The sequence below is a fragment of the Vidua macroura genome, chromosome 9, assembly GCF_024509145.1.
Source record: "Vidua macroura isolate BioBank_ID:100142 chromosome 9, ASM2450914v1, whole genome shotgun sequence".
NCBI lineage: Eukaryota > Metazoa > Chordata > Aves > Passeriformes > Viduidae > Vidua > Vidua macroura.
Window position 1 is genome coordinate 5,177,310 of NC_071579.1, and position 19,198 is coordinate 5,196,507.

Sequence of the window (19,198 nt, forward strand, 5' to 3'; positions counted from 1 at the left end):
CAGTATGTGTTCCCTTGGCAGAGGATTTGGGGATGTGTGGTTTGTGGCTTGGGACCCCTCAGTCTGGCCACAGGTTCCACCTGCAATCCGGAGTCACACGCAGGAAGGCAGTGAGGAAAGGGGACAGAGGCAGCCTGGGAAGATGGAAGGGGCTGTGCTCCTTCCCTGTCCCACTGCTGCTCCCTCACCCTCAGAGGAGGAACAGGCACCCCTGAGCAAACAGGGGACAAAGGGAGGGAAGGAAGATGCCTTACCAGTAAGAATTGATAATCTTGCAGAAGACCAGCTCACAACACATTTTCAGGTTGCACTGATGATCTGCTAATTCACTCTGTGAGCACCTGCTGGGATCTGCTTCACAGTTTTCATCTGACTCGTACACAGCCTTTATAAATTCCCCTGGAAAAAGGGAAGAGGATGAGGAACCAGGGTAGTTACAGGAAAAGCCTACTTGACACACCTTTAAATCCTGCTTATGTCTTTCCCTGGCAACTGCCTGTGCTGCTCTGGGTGTCTGCAGCTCAGCCTCCAGACACCAGCTGTTGGGGTGTCTGTTATGACTCCTCCCAGCCCTTTCCCAACAGAGCACAGCCTGGGCTCTGATGCTTCAGCCTCCCGTGCCCTTGCTGTCCCCAGGCACAGGTGTAAAAACAGGATGGCTCTGCTTAGCAACCCTGTAGGCACTTCCCTTATGGCCTAGAGAGGAGGATTTGACTTGGTATTCAAACTGTGTTATCAACTGTGAAATTATCCACAGTCCTAGGAATGAAGCTGTGTGCTATTTGTCTTCATCATTTCCCCAGAAAATGTGCTGGCAATGATATTTATTTATATTATTTCTAAATCTGCCTCTTTTTTTTTAATTTTAAAAAGTGTCACCTTGCCCTTGGAGTAAGAGTAATACCCAAGCACTAGCAAGATGCTGCTAATTTTCTCAACCTCTTATACCAAGACCTTACAGCGTTTTTATGGCCTGCATCTTTCAAGCTCATGGGCATTTCTGTCACCCTTCCCTTTCAGCATCACAACAGAAACTGCTCACATACAAACCACATGAAGTTGGCTTTGTCTGACAGACTGGAATGAACAGTCAGTGGTTTCCCTGCTCTATATGCAGGCATTCCAAGTGATTTTTAAGCTGTTGGGTGTTCACTAGGAAAAACCCTTTATTCATTGGTTTAATGATTCCATGTCTTTCAAGTTCATCTCTTCAGATGATCTCACTGGCTCTGAGCTAACACAAGGCTTATTTGTGGAAAAAGGGCTTGTTTTTAGCTTTTACTTTCCTAAAACCCCTTAAACACCTCTCAGCCCCTTCCCAAATCTCAGCTTGGTGATGTTGCAAGCAAAGCAGGCACCACAATTTCTGAATTTTTGCCGAGGACATCTAAATCTCTTACTTGCAAAACTGTTGGCATCACTTTTGTTGAGCCAATTCTGTTTTAACTCTTGTTTATGGGGTAATATTTTTTTATCCTTAAACATATTTGAAGCTTACTCTTTGTGGCCCACAAGATTCAGATATAAGATTCCCTTACATACATGTTACATTGCTATCACCAACTACAGTGTCGTTAATCCTTTCAAAGAACAGGGTAGCTGAGTAAAATGACATTTAAAACCTGACAAAGAATTAGATGGGGATATTGTCACGAGTGAAGTTGTCCTAAGCTGCAGACAAGCTGGACAGCCTTAGGGGCATTTTCCATCTCTCCTGCCTATGATTTACCATCTTATCACTCAGTGCTAAATGATGTATTGGAAGTCATTAATGTTAAAATATTTAATGCAATTACTGCACATTAAGGAGCTTGCAGTCAGCTGTAATGGAGTGGTCCCACAGCTGATGTTCAGCCTGCTGGGAAGCACAGCAAAAAGTACCAGGCTTCTTGTTCCTCTGTACCAGGTGAGAGCCTACAACTGTGACTTACACTCAGTCGTCCCACCCAGGAGAATAAGACTACCAGAACAGGCTCATTACACTTCAGAAATGGCCAAACTGGATATAATCCCAGAGCTGACTACACTGACCCTTGGAGCACTAATTTAGCCAGCTATCTCCTTGATGCCTTGCCAGCCATTGCTGAGGACAAGTGAGACTGCTGGGAAAGCAGGCAGCTTGGCTTTTTTTTTCTCCTTTTTGTGAAAGGATGTGGTGTGGGACTTGGCTTTGGCCTGGTCTTGTTTCTCTTGTATCAATTTCCAAAGCTTTCTTCATTCCAGAAACAACAGGGGGTGGGTGGCTCATTGTGCAACTGTGGAGAAGGAAGATTGTGTGGAGCTGCTAAAAGCTGACTGTGGTGAGCCTGCAGAAGCCAGCCAGCCTGGGTTTGGTCCCCTTTACTGCTAACTTTGTGTGGCCAGGAATTCCCCAGGCACTGGTTAGGACTAGAGCAGAATCTTTTGGTGAAGGGGGGACAATAACAAAGTTATCAGAGTCCACCCTGGCATGTAACAGTGGGCATGAAGACCCTGGTGGGGAGAGTAGGAGATCCCAGGATGGCCAGGCAGTTTTAATGAGTCAGTGAATAATGAGCACTCAGGGAAAACGCAGGCAAGAGGCTTCCCAGAGAGGATGCATCTTGATCTCCTGTCCTGGGATGCCTGGCAGCCTTGCAGTCTCACTCCCTGGCCTTGTCTCTCTAAGGGCTATGTGTCAAAACCCCTTTTTCAAGCCTTTTTATATATCAGATCAAACAACCACCATTGTTCACAAAGAAATTGTAGTGTTACACCTATTTATCATGCTAGAGACACAAAAGAAAGTTACCCAGAAAAACAGAACATGGTAATACAAACTTGAAGAGGGACCCAGCTACATCAAATCTTGCCTTGCCTTGGGTGCTACTCCTGCAGGTACCCAAGAGCACCCTTCTCCATGTGGAGGAAGGGCATCGAGAGCAAGACAGTGCTATCTGTGTATGAGACACTCAGGCTGAGTGCTGAGGCTGTTCCTTCTCATCCCACATTCCCAGCTGCAGCCACAGCTCAGGGTCAGCCCTTGCTGTGCCAACAGGTGGCAGACAGGGGGTTTCTTACCCAGTGCATCCTGCAGGTATTTCTGTCCCACCAGCTTGAGGTATTCCTCAATAGCTTTGGTAGCAAGTGTGTTCTCCCTGAAGATCAAGACATCATGTTCTGCACAGCGATCTACCTCAGCCATCACCAGATCTGTCAAGAAGTCCTGAGGGAAAAAGGTCAAATGGCAAAGGTGATTTTAACCAGCTCAGTTGTGCCAGGCTAACTGCAGAAGCCAAGAAGGAAGGATATTTTAGGATAATAAATGATTTCTCAGCCTGAGACAAGGGGTGTAGCAGCTACATGAAGTAAGGGCCGAGGAAACAGCTAGGTCTCCTCTTGGGTTTATTATATTTGTAAAATGATATAGATCACAAATTATAAAGGGTGAAGCAAAAATCTCTAAAAAAAAAAAAAAAAACCCTTTACAGCCAAGCTTGTGTTTCAGTTTAGCTCCAGAACAGAACCTCTCAGCAGCTTGTTTATCAGAGGTTTGTCTGCTGAAGGAAACTGTACTATTATATTTATCCTTATTTTATATTTATTCCTTATATTTATTCCTATATTTATTCCTTATCTTTATAAGGAATATTGCATATAAACATGGATCTAAAAATCCAAATTAGAAGTGACACACAAGTTATTACAGCTTGATGATATTTAAATAAGAAGACTGGCTTAATAAATTAAATTTACAAACCAAGAGTGCTTTAGGATTTGGGAAAAAAGAAGTTAACATTCAACTTGCTGGTTATCTACATGGCCTAACTTGAACTGTATTTGATTGTCCAGGCAGGAACTGTCAGCAAGCCTTGATACAGAGAATAATCTCCTGATATAGGGTCTAATTCTACAGTAATACTTATTTCCTGAAGTGGTAACTTTATGTGAGTAAACTACATTTAGTACTCTTGGTTTTCAGTCCATTATTGCTGTTTCTTTTCAACAAAATCTGCGAGAATTCTTTTCACCTGGTGCAAACTGGGAACATCCAGCTGTATCCCCATCAGCAGAAGTATGAGCTGGAAACACCCTCTTAGGAGCTTTATGGCAGCCTGAGCCACCTGGTGCCTCCCATAAAAAGAGGTTCAAAACTTCACACACCAGGAATGCAAAGTTATAATACTAATTTATCTACTTGTTGCAGCAGGCACTGCAGCAATCCAGAGCCATTTTCTAGCAGGGTTTCAACATAATCTTAGCTACCAGCTTCTCTCATCAGATCACTTAAAGAAGGTATTCCTGTCACACACACTGTCACAGGGCACCAGCCATCCTAAGACGGGATTCAAGGGGCAAGCAGAAAAGGACCTTTTCTGGAATAATTAGGTGAGGCTGTCCCTTGGATGTTGTTTACAGCCATCCTTCCATATCTCTGTCTTTCTGATTTGTGCTCTAGCTGGATTCACTGGCAGAAGCTGCCTCCAGCGTGGCACTACTCACACAGCAGCTGGCAGTCAGCAGCCAGATAGATCAATGCACACTAATGCTTCCCAGAACTTCCCATGACCTGCAGGATACTCTCCCACAACTCATTTGAAGAAAGCAGTGTGCACCCAGAAGTCCTAAGAGCAGGCTTGGGGCAGGTGGGATCACCGTTAACTTGGTATAGATGCCCCAAATAGCTGTTCAAACACTGACCAAATCGATGCTGGCATTGATCAGCTGACTCAGCGCTGACTCAGCGCCGACACCCTCTGCTCACTGTACCACAGGCTTATTTATAGAAGCACTTCTCCAGTTCACCAACCTCCTGTTCACTTATCTCTTAACCTACATCCTGATTTTAGAAATGCAAGGGACACTCAAAGGTAGGTGCTGATTTTCAGAATAACATGAAGTCACAGAGTCCTCCCGCTTACACTTTGTACATCACATATGCTGCTGCTGCTTACTGTCATGGGCCTCCCATTTTCCACCAGGAACCCCTTATCAGTAGCCACAGTCACTCCAACAGGAGCCACCTGCGCTTACCTTGGCTCTCCCAGTACTCTGAAGAATGTGCACCAAGGCAGAAGCCATCTCTTCCTTGTTCTTGACACTGATCACAGGTTCCAGCACGGAGCACAGCAGGGCGTAATTGCTGGTAACATACTCCCCAAATTCCTTGTATTGCTCCATGGGCAAGATGGTGATGGTCTGGTAGCGGGATTTGATCCGAATGGAAGGCCCCCCTGACTTGCCTTTGCTGGCTGTAGGGGTGCTGACTGGGTACCATTTCTCCACAAACTGGCGACCGGTCACGCTGGCCGTGGGAATGTTGACCAGGCCTACGTAATTGTTCTTGTCCTTTTTCTTCTTCTTCTCTACGTCCTTGTAGATGTGAACTGTGATGCTCTGAATGTGTGGGAGGCTGTAGAACTCAAAGTGCTCCCCCCAGAAAATGTTATCTGCTTTTGCTTTGCTGGTGGTGCGGGCAAAGAGGGTGTCATCAAGGCACAGCTCACAGAAATATTTCTTCTTAGGGGTCAGGTCCTTGGCCTCTATGATCCAGAGGCGAAGCACGTTTTCAGCTCGATGGCAATTGTCCTGTGCAGAAGGAAGAGATCAGTTTTGATTCAAAACCCCTAAAAGTTGAATATTTCATCTTCTGAAGTGGCAGCAAAGGTGCTGCCTTTTCTGTCTGAGGTAAGGACAGAGTCAGAATTCAGAATCAGATTGTCTGATCCAGAGAGAATTGGAATCTCTAGAAAACTGGACATTTTCTTAAACAGAGGCAAAGGGCTGTCTTATTGTATGTCAAGAGTGCTGGAATATTTTTCTTCTTCAAAATCTGTATTTGAAATTCTTTAGAAAACAAACACTCTGCACAAGAGCCTGTCCAAAGCTGCCAGACTGGTGAGGAATCCCAGAGCACTGTTAGCCTGTCCCTGGGAGGCAGGATTGCAGCTATGGAGTGACTTATCAGACATTTCCAGCTGATCTGTAACTTGATTCCCTGTCTCACTCCAGCTCCAATTGGTTTAATGTTGGTTTTTTTGAGGTCCTAGATTAAAACATGACCCTTATGAAGCCATACCCCATCTTTCCCAGCTGCATGACCTCAGAAATCCAGCCTGCATCCCAGGCTGGCTCTGGGGCAGGGATCAGGAAGCATGCTGGTGTGTATTTACTCATTAAAGGTCTGACCTACTGCACTCCCTGGAATAGCACACGGCAGCTTTAGATACACGGATGAGCGGACGGCTCCCCAGACTAAATTAATTGAGGATATATCTGTGGGAAGCCCTGGTACACTGGACTAAAATCCAATCATACCACCTCCATTCCCCCACTAATCTTATTTTTGCAGTTTCTATTACCTTCATTGGCTGCGATAGTCTGCGTATGTTTTCCATCCACCAGTCCCTCTCTGCTGCAGAGGAACAACTGAAGCATTTACTGCCCTTGGAGTAGGTTACCTGGAATGAATAAATGACAGACTGAGCTCAGGCAAGCCTAGGAGACATGAAAGAGGCTGCAAAAAGCAAGGAGGAAGATAAACAATGCTTGAGTAACAAAGTAAATATGAAAAAGGGAGGTAAAAATACAGCAGCCTAGAAGGCAGAGAGGATGAAAAGCCCACAAAATGCAGAGAGCAAAAGAAGTTTGAGGTTATATGAAACTAGAGAAACAAAAGAATTTATATAAAATTAAGAGCACCAGAGGCTCCTCTTAAAGACTTTTAAACAAAGCTTTAATCAGCTAATTAATCTTCCTTTTTTTAAACAGTTGTTAATTGATCTGTGGCTATTAAAGCTTGCCGATTTCCCTGTTAAGGCCCAGAGCCACATGATTTGGTTACTAGAACTGACCATGCATTAGCATAAGGCAAAACACACTGGACATACAAAATATTCCCAGGAGTCCATATACACAGTAACAGCCTAAACAAACTGAGGGAGTTGTGCTCTGCTCCAGCCCTGACAGCTCTGCTTTCCCACACCAGGGAACTGCCTGGGTTTCTTCCCCTCTTACGTGGCCTGACAAGCCTCATTTACTCTTTCCATTCATTTGTGCTCACAATTACAAAGCAGTTTGAGGCAACAGCCTCAGAGCGAAGCTGTTGCCAATGTTTTCCACCCAACTCCCCAAGCCCAAGCAAGCTGCAAAGTGCTTCCAACCAGAAGAATGAGGCTGAAGCAAACAGGAACAGTTCCTGGATGCATCATGAGGGACCAGAGCCTGATATGCTGCCAGAATTTTCCAGGTTGTAAACAGATCTTTGTTCCAGAAGTTTAGACACATCTGACTAATCCTGCTGAAGACGGAGTGACCTGCCCCTGCCACGACAGGTGACGTGGCCTCAGCTGTATCCAAACACACAGGGCTCCACTGCTGGAACTATGATAGCAGGGCTGTGCTCACACACACAGTTTCTGCCTGTTTCTGGAGCACAGCTCGGAGCCACAGCCTGCAGCCTCTGCTGAAACAGCAAAGGGATCTTTGGATCCTGCTTCACGGTGCAATGGACACGTGCACAGCCACTGAGGCTTCTCCTTTGGCAACTTGAAAGCACTGAGCTAATGGAATGGGACTGTGACTGTAAAACTAATTTCTTGGTTACAGTAAATTTTCTAAATTCAATTCTAGGTGAATTTGGAGAGGGTGAGCACACAGGTCATGTACATACTATGGCATATCCATTGTGCTGTATGTATCAACCACACATTTGCATGCACACTACAAATGCTTATCAAACTGAAGAGATTTTTCAATTAGAAAAAGACTTCTCTCTGTTGGCATCAGTGACTGATACCTCAAGGACTTCAAAAGTCACATGATGGCTCAACAGCCCCCACCCAAACCTCAGCAAGGCAGTGGCGGCTGCTCTGTTTTCCAGTCCCTCAGTCCTGCAGCAGCATTCCCCCAGGGTTCAGGGGGACTGGCAGCTGCCGGTTTTGGAGCCTGTCCCTACCTCAAAGCAGAAGTCTCGTCCAAGGATACTGTTGTGAAGTGGTTTGACAAAGACTGCTTCTTCTGCTGCAAAGTCCAAAGTCTCTATGGTGCTGGCTTGGTTCAGTAAAGACTCATGGGAACGGGACTCCTTCAGCTTGGGCAACTCACGTGGTCTGTAGGACAAGGAGGAAAAGAAATGTCTTTTTTTTTTTTTCCTCACAGTTACCAAAAAGAGCTGGCAAGATCCCAGACAAAGCTGCAGCTTGTCTCGGTGCTTATTCAGAGCAACTTCCACAATTAGTCTGCAAACCTTATGAAAATAACATTAGGCCAGTAAGCCCAGACTCCCAAGGCAATATCCAGCCTAGGAAGTCCTTTCCCACTGACCTACAAATTATAGCTGCCAAGTTGTCAGTGAAAGAACAGCAGCAAAAAATTCAGAACTTAACTGCTGAAATTTTAAAAAAGCCCATAAAGGTAGCTTTGGATGTAATACTGAAAATACTTGTTACTAGCTAGATTAGCAGACAGATGTTGTTTATTAGCAGCAAAGAGCACACGCATCCCTAAATCTGTAACCAATGGAGAATGAGGATTACTCATTAAAGCAGGTGACCCTTCACAATATACTTGATTTTTAACATACAAAGCCTTTACACTAAAGTCAAATATACAAATTCCATTTCACTACCCAATTGCTCAAATCAGTAATTTTGCATTTTCTTTTTCAGCTGCTTCTTTCATATCGAATTTCCATTTTTTTTTGATACTTTCTTTCTCTTTTAACTTCTCATTGACACATACTGCTTCTCCTTTCCAGCTGCTTGTCCTGTAAATCCCTGAGCTATACCAGAGCTGAAATCCCCCAAATTCACAGCACCTTTTTATCAAGGCAGATTTCTCTTTGTCCCCACCAGTTCTTGAACACTTCTCAGAGACATTTCCCTCTCTCCACTATGCCACAGCTTTTGGCAATCAACAGCGACATTATCAAATGTGCTTTAACCCTTTCTGTACCTCCCAATATGATTTGACGCAACATTTGTGCATAGTGGGTAGCTCTGCTGTCAAACAGCACTGCAAAATGTGTCCAATTTAGAAGTGATGTGGCTTCTCCTTCTGCCTCCAAACTGACACCTGCCCTGGAGGCTTCTACAACAGTCATATATCACCTGAGGCGCAGCTTGCATCTCAAGGTAAACATCATGTGCAGACACAGCTTATTTTTCCTGTGGCAGGAATTCAGACACATCCTTCACATCTGACCAACAAGGAGGCAGAGCACAGAGTCCCAGCTTAGCAGAGAAGGAGCTGTTGAGCTGGCAGGTCTGGCTTTTGTTAAGATCTAGAAGTCCCTGTGCTCAGTGATCCCTGAAGGCGAGTCCATAAATGTGGCTGCCCATCTAGCAAGTGTGACTGGGCACAAGGAACAGATGTGGAAGTAGAGGCATCAGCTCTCTACACATCCCTCAGAGAAAGACAGTGCTCCTGTGTTCATCCTCACAGTATTTTCTCTTTGATTCAGTTCCCAGTATCAAATGGAAAAGGTTAAAAATTGTTATTTATAGAGGAAAGAAAAGCACAGCTACCTCTAACAGCTTCCCTAATTTTGAAAAGTAATTAGTTTCTGTGCACTTCCCTCACATATACAAAAAAAAATGTTCCTCACATTCTTTATCCTTAGCAAAATCAAACTCCTCCTACCTGTGAGCAATTCTATAGGGGAACTCAGAGGCAAAAACCCCCAAACATTTGGAAAAGGCATCTTAACCAAGACTGCTTAACAAAACCTTGGGCACCACAAAAGATACAGGCAATGCAACAAGCAGAGCTCACCCAGCTGCTCTTCTGTACGGAATGAAACGCTGAAGGTATTGGAGCAGATTCACACACGATAAGATTTATGAAACAGTGAGGGATAACTTTGTTCCCATTTAATATACTGAATGACCTAAGTGCAGGCAGCAAAACCCTTTGATGGGAGAATATTCCAAAGGCACTGATTTCAGATGCAAAGCAGCAGCCCCAGTAGGAGCGTTAGCAGCGCTGTGCTTTGTTCTAACAAGTTCCGGCAGCAGCTGAACCAACGCAAACCCAAACCTCAGCCTTGTATAATTGAGCACTTGCTGCAGTTAAGGTAGGGCAAGTCTAAAATAAACACACCACAATACGCCACACTTTAATGTCATCTCTGCAAAATCCTCTCTAATTTCTCCTCTCAAGAAAGCACTGCTGAGGTCACTTGGCTTCTGTCCCTGCCTCAAACTCTGAGCAATTCCTGTCCTTACAAAGTACTGAGAGCCTGCAGCCAGCGCCTGGTCAGTGGAGGAAAGCATGGAGTGAGCACAAAGAGGGGAAAGAGGAGGGAAAGAGAAATAATTACCAAAGAAAGGAGGAAAAAAAAGAAAAAAAAAAGATATGTAGCAAATTCCAGTTAAGCAGAGGCTGCACTTGGAGCAAGACAAGGCAAGCAGACCTACACGAAACAACTGTAGAGCCACTTAGCAGAGCATCTCCAGATCATAGCGGTGCCACATACCACAGCCCTTCCCTCCAAACTTCCTGCTCTCTGCTACATCTCAGACAGCAAATCCTGCCTGGAGAGGAAGAAAGGCACAAACAAATCCAAGAGGAGTTCTTCCTCAAGCCTCAGGTTACAGATTTCGGAGGAACACTGTGCCAGGCAGATAGGCTGGGGCCAGGAGAACAGCCACAGCTATGGTAAGGAAAGTTCCCTCCTTGGTGAGGAAAGCTCCCTCCCCACAGTGCCAGGAGAGGCTCCTGTCTGCTCCTGGGTTGCCAAGGCACAGCATCCCCTAAGGAGATTAGGGGGGGCTGGCAGCCAGTGGAGGCAGCAGGCGAGGGGAGGCAGGCGTGGCTAAGGTGACCTTCCCAGACAGAGAAGTTCTTCCTTGTCCTTTCCTACGAGTTTGATGAGATCCAGACATTAAAGGGCAACATGAAAGAGCAAAGAATCTTCCAAGAAAGCCTCCAAACAGCCTCTGGGAACAGGGCAGGAGCAAAGGCAGGTATGCACGGCAGATGTACTCCAAGCCTGCACATCCCATCTTGCAAGTCACACCTTTTAGGAGCATCTCTTCTGCTCCATTGCTCTTCTGACTAGTGGGCTGTGAGCATTTGGGTTTGTTGCAGAGCACCTGGAGCACTGGTAGTTTTGTTGACTCAGGGTCCCGTGGCAGACAAATGTCAGTCTGTTCCAGCAATCCTTTGAAGTTACCATATTTAAAACAGCTCAATAAACTGATGAAGTGGCTTAGAATTGGCACTTTATCTTCCATAAACATCAGAACATCCTAAAACTGTTGGTTATATGCAACCACATGCATTTACAAACACAAGTACATGCATTTGTGAGCACCACAGTATAGATTTCATCTATTGATAGATCTGCAAAGCAAATCTTTGACTTGTGCCTGTATCAGCAGCATCCCAATCAATACAGGCAATAATTATACAGAAATAATACTTCTCTGCTGCTTTAAAGCCTCATCTGATATGCTGAATCTGTAACAAGGAAAGGAAATTGCTTGCTGGCTTCCTTTTGCCATAGATGCCACTAATTCATGTCCCAGTGTCCAGCGAAGGGGCTGGATTAACAGGGTCCTTCCTGCATTATGTTAGGAAGCTACTGGGAAAATGAGTATTGCTCAGACTCTGTCAGCAGAGAGGTAATCCCAGGGAAGCAGATTACTGTAAACAGGAAGATCACACATGCAAAACGTGGGGGAGGGATTGTTTGTACAAATCTGTTTCTGTTAAACAGCTCCATTAACAACACAAATCCTGTTTTAAATTACAACTGACCTCCCATGATCAACTTTTTATCCTGTTGCTTTTTCTATGTCTGTAAACCACAGAGATTGCAAAGGAGCTACACAGGAGTTCAAACACTTACCAAAGCACACAATAATTCTTATACATTCTCCATTATTTCTTTCCCAGAGGAAAAACCGACAGAAGAGGAGCATGTCAGGGAACTTTTTAAGCTTCTCACCTCTTTTCATATGTTTTGGAGTACTGGTCTTCAGAGCTGCATCACTTCCTTGTAAATCAGAGCCCAGACAATGCCCTAAACCACTGACCTGGCAGCAGCACACAACTGCCAGTGAAAAAGAGCTCTCCAACCACCCCATCTTGCTGGCCCAGCCCCAAGATGACCCCTTCTCCTTGCACACCATAATTCAGTAATTTTCCCTGATAGGAAGATCTCAGTTGTAAGCTGGGAACTGGAAACCTCTGGCTTTCAGAGGCTGCCCACAGCACACAGCAGCCTATTAGCAAAGTTCTATTATAGTCTACTGGCTATAAGGCACGTAGAATAAAGGGTTAAAATCCTAATTGCTCTGGTTATTAAGCTCTCCTGCTGATTTTGACCTATTTAAAAGCCAACCTACAAGGCACAAAAGACTTCCAATTACTGAGCTTACCAGGGAGAGCTCTATATTACTTGTAAAACAAGCCTGTGGACATCAATAATCTAAAAGATTTGGAAAAATTAAAAAAAAAGTTTAAAAATGAACTTTCCTTTACCAAACTGGTGTGAAAGGAAAGAACTCAGCCCAAGCACCCAGCTACAGCCAAGTCTCCAAACTGCCTTAAACCAAGCTGCTCGTCTGCATGCTTCAAATAATTTCAGCAATCCCCATGTGCTGGGAGACACTCCCCAAGAGCAGAAAGTCGAATTCAATACTTAGCCACTCGGCAAAGTCACAGGAGAGAGCCTGGACTGTAATGCAGTGAACTCTCTGCTGTTATCCCAGCTCCCAGCCCTGTGGAACGGGACCCTACCATCTCCAGCATCACCTGCAATTCACCCGTGCTCTGCCCATGCTGCAGCACCAGGTTTTTCCCTGTCCAAATGCACATTTTGTAGGCACCACACCCCTCTTCATTTTCCAACTGCCAATTATCTGAACATCCTATTACTTGGTCAACAATTCTACAAGTCTAACCAGTTTTATTATTAATTTTTTTTTTTTTGAAAAATCAGAAACTTAGGGTAACTTATTTATCTGCAAGTTACACTCAGGTGTGATTAAATGCTGGGGATTTCTGAGTATATTATTCTAGTCTTCCACTGAGATTCTGGTCTTTTCTGGCAAGGTCTGACCCAAAGCCTCATTGTTTGACTCCTGGATTTGCAAAGCCCTTCCCTGCCTGCCTGCTCTCCCTGCAGATCACAGCTTGTCTAACAGACACCTCTCAGGGTTCAGCCAAGCAGGCTGCTGAATTTCACAGCAGGAGAGTTCTCCTCTCTCCTCCGGTCTCTGCTATTAATGCTTCCAATTGGTTTGTTTTGATGGACCAGAAATGCTTAATTGATGCAGTTTCATTTCCCTGCTAAACTCAAGGTGAATGCTTCATGGAGGAGCCTGGGCTTTGCAGAGAAGCATCAGCATTAAGAAAAAAGTGAGCTTGCAAGTGGGAGAGAGCAGTCCAGCACTAAGGGGAAGGTCTGTGACAAGCACTGGGGTCTTGTTCAGTTTTCAATGAAAAACCAAACAACTGCTGAAAGAACTATGTTCACCAAACCAGGAGTGAGGTGTCCCTCCAGAAACAAACCACTCCTCCCTCCCCTTTCCCTACACTCCAGTGTGCTGATAGCTAGAGATATGCTGAATGAATGCAAGCTGGGAGTGAGTCAAGCCTTAATAACGCATTGTGTAACACAGATTTCCATCCTGACAGCTAAATCAGGGTGAAAATCCCCCACCCCTTTTTTCCAAAACCGGCATGAAATTAGAACGGACCTGAAAAACACGGCAGGTTTTGTTTCTACAATTTACACGACCCGCGCTATTTTCTCACTGCAAAGAGGCAAGGAGGGAGGAACAGGAACTTACCGAAAGTAGAAGAAGCTGTGGCTGAAGGAGTGGTACTGTTTGGCCATGAAGGCCAGAGCCATGGCTACCTGCTTCCCTGTGCCCTGCCGGAGCCCATTCTGAGCCCCACTACCCCTGGCTCATAATGCCATAAAATGACTTTTAGCAAAGCAGGAGGATTCCCACGTGGCTGTAAATCCCAACAGGGCAAAGCCCTCCCAGCTGTCTGCAGAGCTTTGCTGCAGTCACCGAGACCATATGCAGGCCAGTAACAATCATCTTTGCTCCCCTTCTGTAAACAAAACTGGTGGTCCTCTTGGAGATACTCTCAAATTCCTGGCCACAAACTGGAAATATTAATTTGGTCTCTCCTAAGTCTTTTCTCATGCTATTTTTACATGTTTTATATATTACGGACACTGAGAAAACATTACAGATGAATGTGTGAGTTGAAAAGCTCAAAGGATGCAGGAGGAAACAGGCTGGAAAAGCTGTGAAAGATGCCACAGGAACACGGTGCCAGGTTGCCTCATGGTGAGAGCTGTTGGCAACCTGGTGAGATGCTGCACTGGCCACACATTGAAGAGCCTCATTCCCACCTGCCCTGGCTCACAAAGGAGCACAGTCTAAGTCCTGCCACATCAGTGTATTGTAAAGATATATACAATATATTCAAGTACAAAAAACCACCAGCAAACAACCTGAGCCTGAGCACCAGGAGGGGTGTGAACTACAGACTGAGAGGTTATGGATTTATTCCTACAGGACACCTGGATGCTGATCCATGTTTCTAGAGGGGCACCAGAACTCTCTCCTCTCCCTATCCACTAACCCAGACACACTGAAATAAAGTTAAAAATCAGAAAAGGTACATTGGCCAATTTCTTTCCGCTGAAACAGAAAATCTGATTACAAAAAAATCTGCAACTCATCTCCATCCCTGCTCCCTACAGCATTCCTGACTCCTTTCTGTTTTAAATCAACTCTGAACAGATAGCATCCATCCTCTGTCATCACCTAGCATGGCATGCAATGTTACAGTATCCCAAATCTTGATGTGCACCAGGATAACTAATCTTCCTTAGTCCACAATTTTAGAGGTATTTATCTGTAAAATCTCCACTTTCTTGTCAGGTCCCAAACACCCCATGAAAAGGCAATATGACAGCAGCCTCTATTTCCTTCTAATCCATGCAGGGTTTTAATTTATGAAGCTGTATAATACTTTCTTTGAAGGCAGGGCTTTTGTGTTTGTCAGAGCAAGACAAGGGAGATGCTATCAGTCATGCTGGCCCTGAAAACCTGTGTAACACCATGACATCACCTAGAATCACCTGCTTGAAATGGGAAAGGCCTGACTCACCAGGGCAGGACAGGAAAGTTCTCACTGCTACAGATTGAGAGGCTCACACAGAATGGGGGAGAACAGAAAGTGAGAGAGTGGCAATTCCTTCTCATGAATTTAGAGTCAGCTCTATGTTCAATAATGCCACCATGTGATCAAGTACCTGGATTTTATGCTTTTGTGCTTTCAGGCCATCAGAAAAAATTCACATTTCATTTCAGTCTAGTTGAAAATTTGTGCCTACACTGGCAGTGAGTAGAAGGGGGTCTGCTTTTTAAAAGAAGGCAGCTTTGCTGTGTGTAACATCATGTCTTAAACCAAAGATGTAGGAATTAATTAGCTTTCCCAGAACAGTGCTTCCCTGACACTACAAAAGCCAAGTATCCAGCATGAGTACCAAGCTCAGGAAAGGCAACCAGATTATTTATGGCAAAGAAATTTTCGCATTACAAAAATTCAATCAAAGCTGCTTTCAAACAATGGTAAAAATAACAGGTACTCGATTACCTGGTGGCATTATTTAAGATGCTTATGCTTACTAAGTTGCTTTTATAGCCACGTTGCAACGCCCTGAAAATAGAGATTTATAGGAAAACTTGCATCAAGGCAGCCTGGGTGGACTTCAGGAGCAAGGCCATCTAGATGGTTAGTCACATCTGGTAAGCAGCAGGCTTTTCTATAACTCCTGATGTTAACAGACCTCCAACATCCACAGCCTTGCTATCTCTGTGATTTTATGGTCTGCCTTTCAGATGGAGAAAGCAGCAACATTGATTGAAGCAGCACAGCATGACAGATACAACTAATGAATTCAGCTCAGCTAAAGGAAAACAGAAAATGCACTGAACAATGTCAAATCACAGAAGCCTGCCGTGGCCTCGAGTACAGGCCAACTTATTTTTCATTCTATCTACTTCTCCTGCTGGGTTACCGTGGAATGTAACACAGAATATGTTTAATAAAAACAATCAAGGGACTTTGCAAACAGTTAGGAAACACTGTGTGTAAGAGCCTTTGCTTGCCTCATACACAATCCATTCCCAGCCAGGTTCTCCAGCAGAGAGCTAAACAAGCAAAGATAAACCAAATGGAGCACTAAGATGGTCAGAAATTAATGAGTTTTCCAGTTTTCTGAAAAACAGATCATCTGTTCTTTGTGGTAACACTGCAATAACCAGAACACCAACACTGCAAGGGTCCTCAGTGTGCCTGAATTGCACTGCACAAATCCCGGCTGTGCCAGCACTGGTGGAACCACCCCACTCACACCAACACAACTCCTCATCTCACTACAGCACTGGCCTGCAGCAAGGCAAATTTCTCTCCAGCTGATCAATCCCATGGTTTTGTATCATAAAATTGGCAGTCTGCAGCTTATTTGAAACAGATGCAGGAAAAGGTACTGGAGTCCATCTGCTTAACCTGAGCTTTTTGACAGCTGTGAACAGCAGCAGTTTCCCATCCTGTATCAGCAGCACACTGCACACTAAACTTCTGACATGCCAGAAGCAGCCCCACAACCCCACCCCATGCCAGCTGGACAATAAATCCCCTTATCCCCTTCCTGGCTCTCCTCCCTGAGTGCACTCCCGTGCTGGGTGTCAGCCCTGCACCTTACCTGTCCTCGGAACTGTTGGGAGAGGGCAGACGGAAACTTATGTTCCTGTCCAGCTTGGACTGACTCTTTGTCCTCTTGATGGATCCTTTCAGGCGCTTACTGAAGAAGCCCTAAAATGAGAAGGTGCAGAAGTGAAACAGGGAAACTGATGCCAGTAATGAATCACTCAATGCACTGCCACTGAGTCCAAACACAGAGGTTTGATGCCAGTCACAGGACGGGCTGGACTGGGATTGCTCTGAGCAGGAAGAAAGGCAGGGCTGGATTGTCAGTGACAGCTCCAGGAGGTGAAAGCCTCAATTGCAATAATTAGCAGTACTCACATTACTGGGGCACTTCAATGGATTCCAACTATTATACAAGAGACCCAAACCCCACAATTATCATTTAAAAAGGAGCAATCTTCAATCTTCCTACTTCCCCTCTACATGCCATATTTTTAATTCTTGGTCAGCTTAAAAGTACAGAGGTCTTATATTATGAGCTTCTATTGAGCCCACAATTGCAGCCAGGTTTGCCTTTTTAATTGAGATATAGCACATTATATCTTAAAATAATTCATAATTTCAATAATCTGGCTAGCCAGAATAGAAAATTTCAAAGCATTTCACACACCAGTGGCTTCAGATATCAGTTATAATACTGGTAAGAAGCAAAGCTCAATCCAAAAATCTTCTTAGGATCTAAAAATAAAATAAATTTTCGAAGAATCTGTCTTTAAACTACAGTTGTTCACCCAACAATCACAGCCCAAAGCCATGTTAGTTGGAGGGGGTCTCTGGGATCATCTCCTGCTCGATGGGGGTGCTGCCAACACTAGGTCAGCCTAATTCTGATTTGGTCTAGCCAAGTACTGAAAACTTCTGGAGTCAGAGAGAACAAAGGAAGGGGAATCTGCTTTTTGCATCTGAAAGCAGTGCTACAATTAAGACTGCTCTTCAGTTTCAGTTTCTGAGCCAGAGGCTCCTCAGGGGTGAAAGCTGCTACATTCTCCTGATAAAGTGGATAAGAAAAGGCCTGATATCTAAATACTGACACCCCCCCCCCAAAAAAAACAAAACCAAAAAACCAACCAACCAAAAAAAACCAAACCAAAAAACCCACAAAAAACAAACCTCACAAATGTATACAATGTGCTGAGGGAAAAGGTACTGTCAAAAGGGAAGAAGTGTTTTCAGCTGTGTGTGCCACAGCACACCCATGATGCTGCAATTCTCTTGGTCCTAGTATTGAAAAAGTGCCTTTGAAAAAACCCTGTAATCAATAGATGCTCCTGGGCTTCTCCTGGGGCAGTTGCTGGAATTCAAGTAGAGGATGTACAGCACTTTCAAAGGTACTTGTGCATATTCTGACCTCTCAGAATAAAAGGTAACAAACCCAGCCACAGGGATTAAGATCTGGTGGACCCTGGCTTCAGTCCAGTACCTCTCAGTCTACTCCAACTGCAAACATGAAATACCATGGCTTTCTCCCCTTAAGGGCAAATAAGACAAAGATGACCCAATTCAGCAGGGGTCCAGAAGTATTTATATTGCATAATTCCAAATCTCACTCAGAGAAGGATGGTGAATATTCATTTTTGTGTGCATGTACAGTTTGAAATTGGTATTGCTTTAACATGGAACATGCTCTTGGTTTAATTGAACATAATCTATACCCCAATGAAACAAATGTTCTATTTGGGGTTGAATAAGGCTAGCCAGAGTTGACTATACAAAAAACAAACAAACAAAGCACAGGGTAAGAATATATTTAAAGACAAAAATTTATTCAAACAAAGGTTGCTTATTGGTCATCCTCAAGAGTTGAAAACATTTGCAATATTTGCTCTGTGCTGGCAGTTCATGCAGGGGCAGTGCTTACAGATGGACAACCTGGGAGCAGCATGAAAAATTCACACATGCCAGAACTGAGCAGAGTTTTTTGATTTCCATTTGCCAAAGGAAATGCTTTTAAATACTGAACGCAGATAGAAAAAAGATGTAGCGATGAAAAATAAACTTCTATCTGCAACAATACCATGTAACTGAAAGTTTTATTTCCTTTTAGTCCTATAGACTAAATATTTATAAATGTTTATAAATGTGGCTTGCACCATTAAAAAGACAAAAACACTGCTATTTTATTTTCTAGGTATTTCTCCTAAATACTTATTTCAACACAAAGGAGACTCTTGTTTGGTTCTTATATCTAAATGTAATGGAGTGTCTGAGTTTTAAGAATCATCATAGAACGTCTTTAAAAACAGTGAGAATTCTACTGCTTAAACAAACACCCTCAGACAAAAAGATGTAAATTATTACCCAACTGCCTGCATTGATGAGACTATGTTCTTAATCAAAAAAGTACAAAATACTTGGTAGGATAAACTAGCTAGGATGAAATTTGAAAAGAGACAGATTTGAGGTTCACACTTAATGAGATGGAGCTCAGTACAAGTTACCCTCAGAATCACAGGTTTAGGGAAACAGGGATGGAAAAGAGAGATGGGGAGAG

The 19,198-nt window shown here is 44.1% G+C and overlaps 1 protein-coding gene across 2 annotated transcripts in view; it reads right to left on the minus strand.

Annotated features, from left to right (window-relative positions):
• Window positions 1-19,198, minus strand: part of RASAL2 (RAS protein activator like 2) — a 163,261-nt gene that overhangs the window by 20,248 nt on the left and 123,815 nt on the right. For both annotated transcript variants that reach the window (XM_053985267.1, XM_053985266.1), the window contains exons 5-10: window positions 16,703-16,812; window positions 7,916-8,069; window positions 6,321-6,419; window positions 4,993-5,547; window positions 3,040-3,184; window positions 255-399 (exon numbers count right to left, since the gene is read on the minus strand). In XM_053985267.1, coding sequence (XP_053841242.1) covers window positions 255-399; window positions 3,040-3,184; window positions 4,993-5,547; window positions 6,321-6,419; window positions 7,916-8,069; window positions 16,703-16,812 — 1,208 coding nt within the window. The remainder of the gene's footprint in view (window positions 1-254; window positions 400-3,039; window positions 3,185-4,992; window positions 5,548-6,320; window positions 6,420-7,915; window positions 8,070-16,702; window positions 16,813-19,198) is intronic.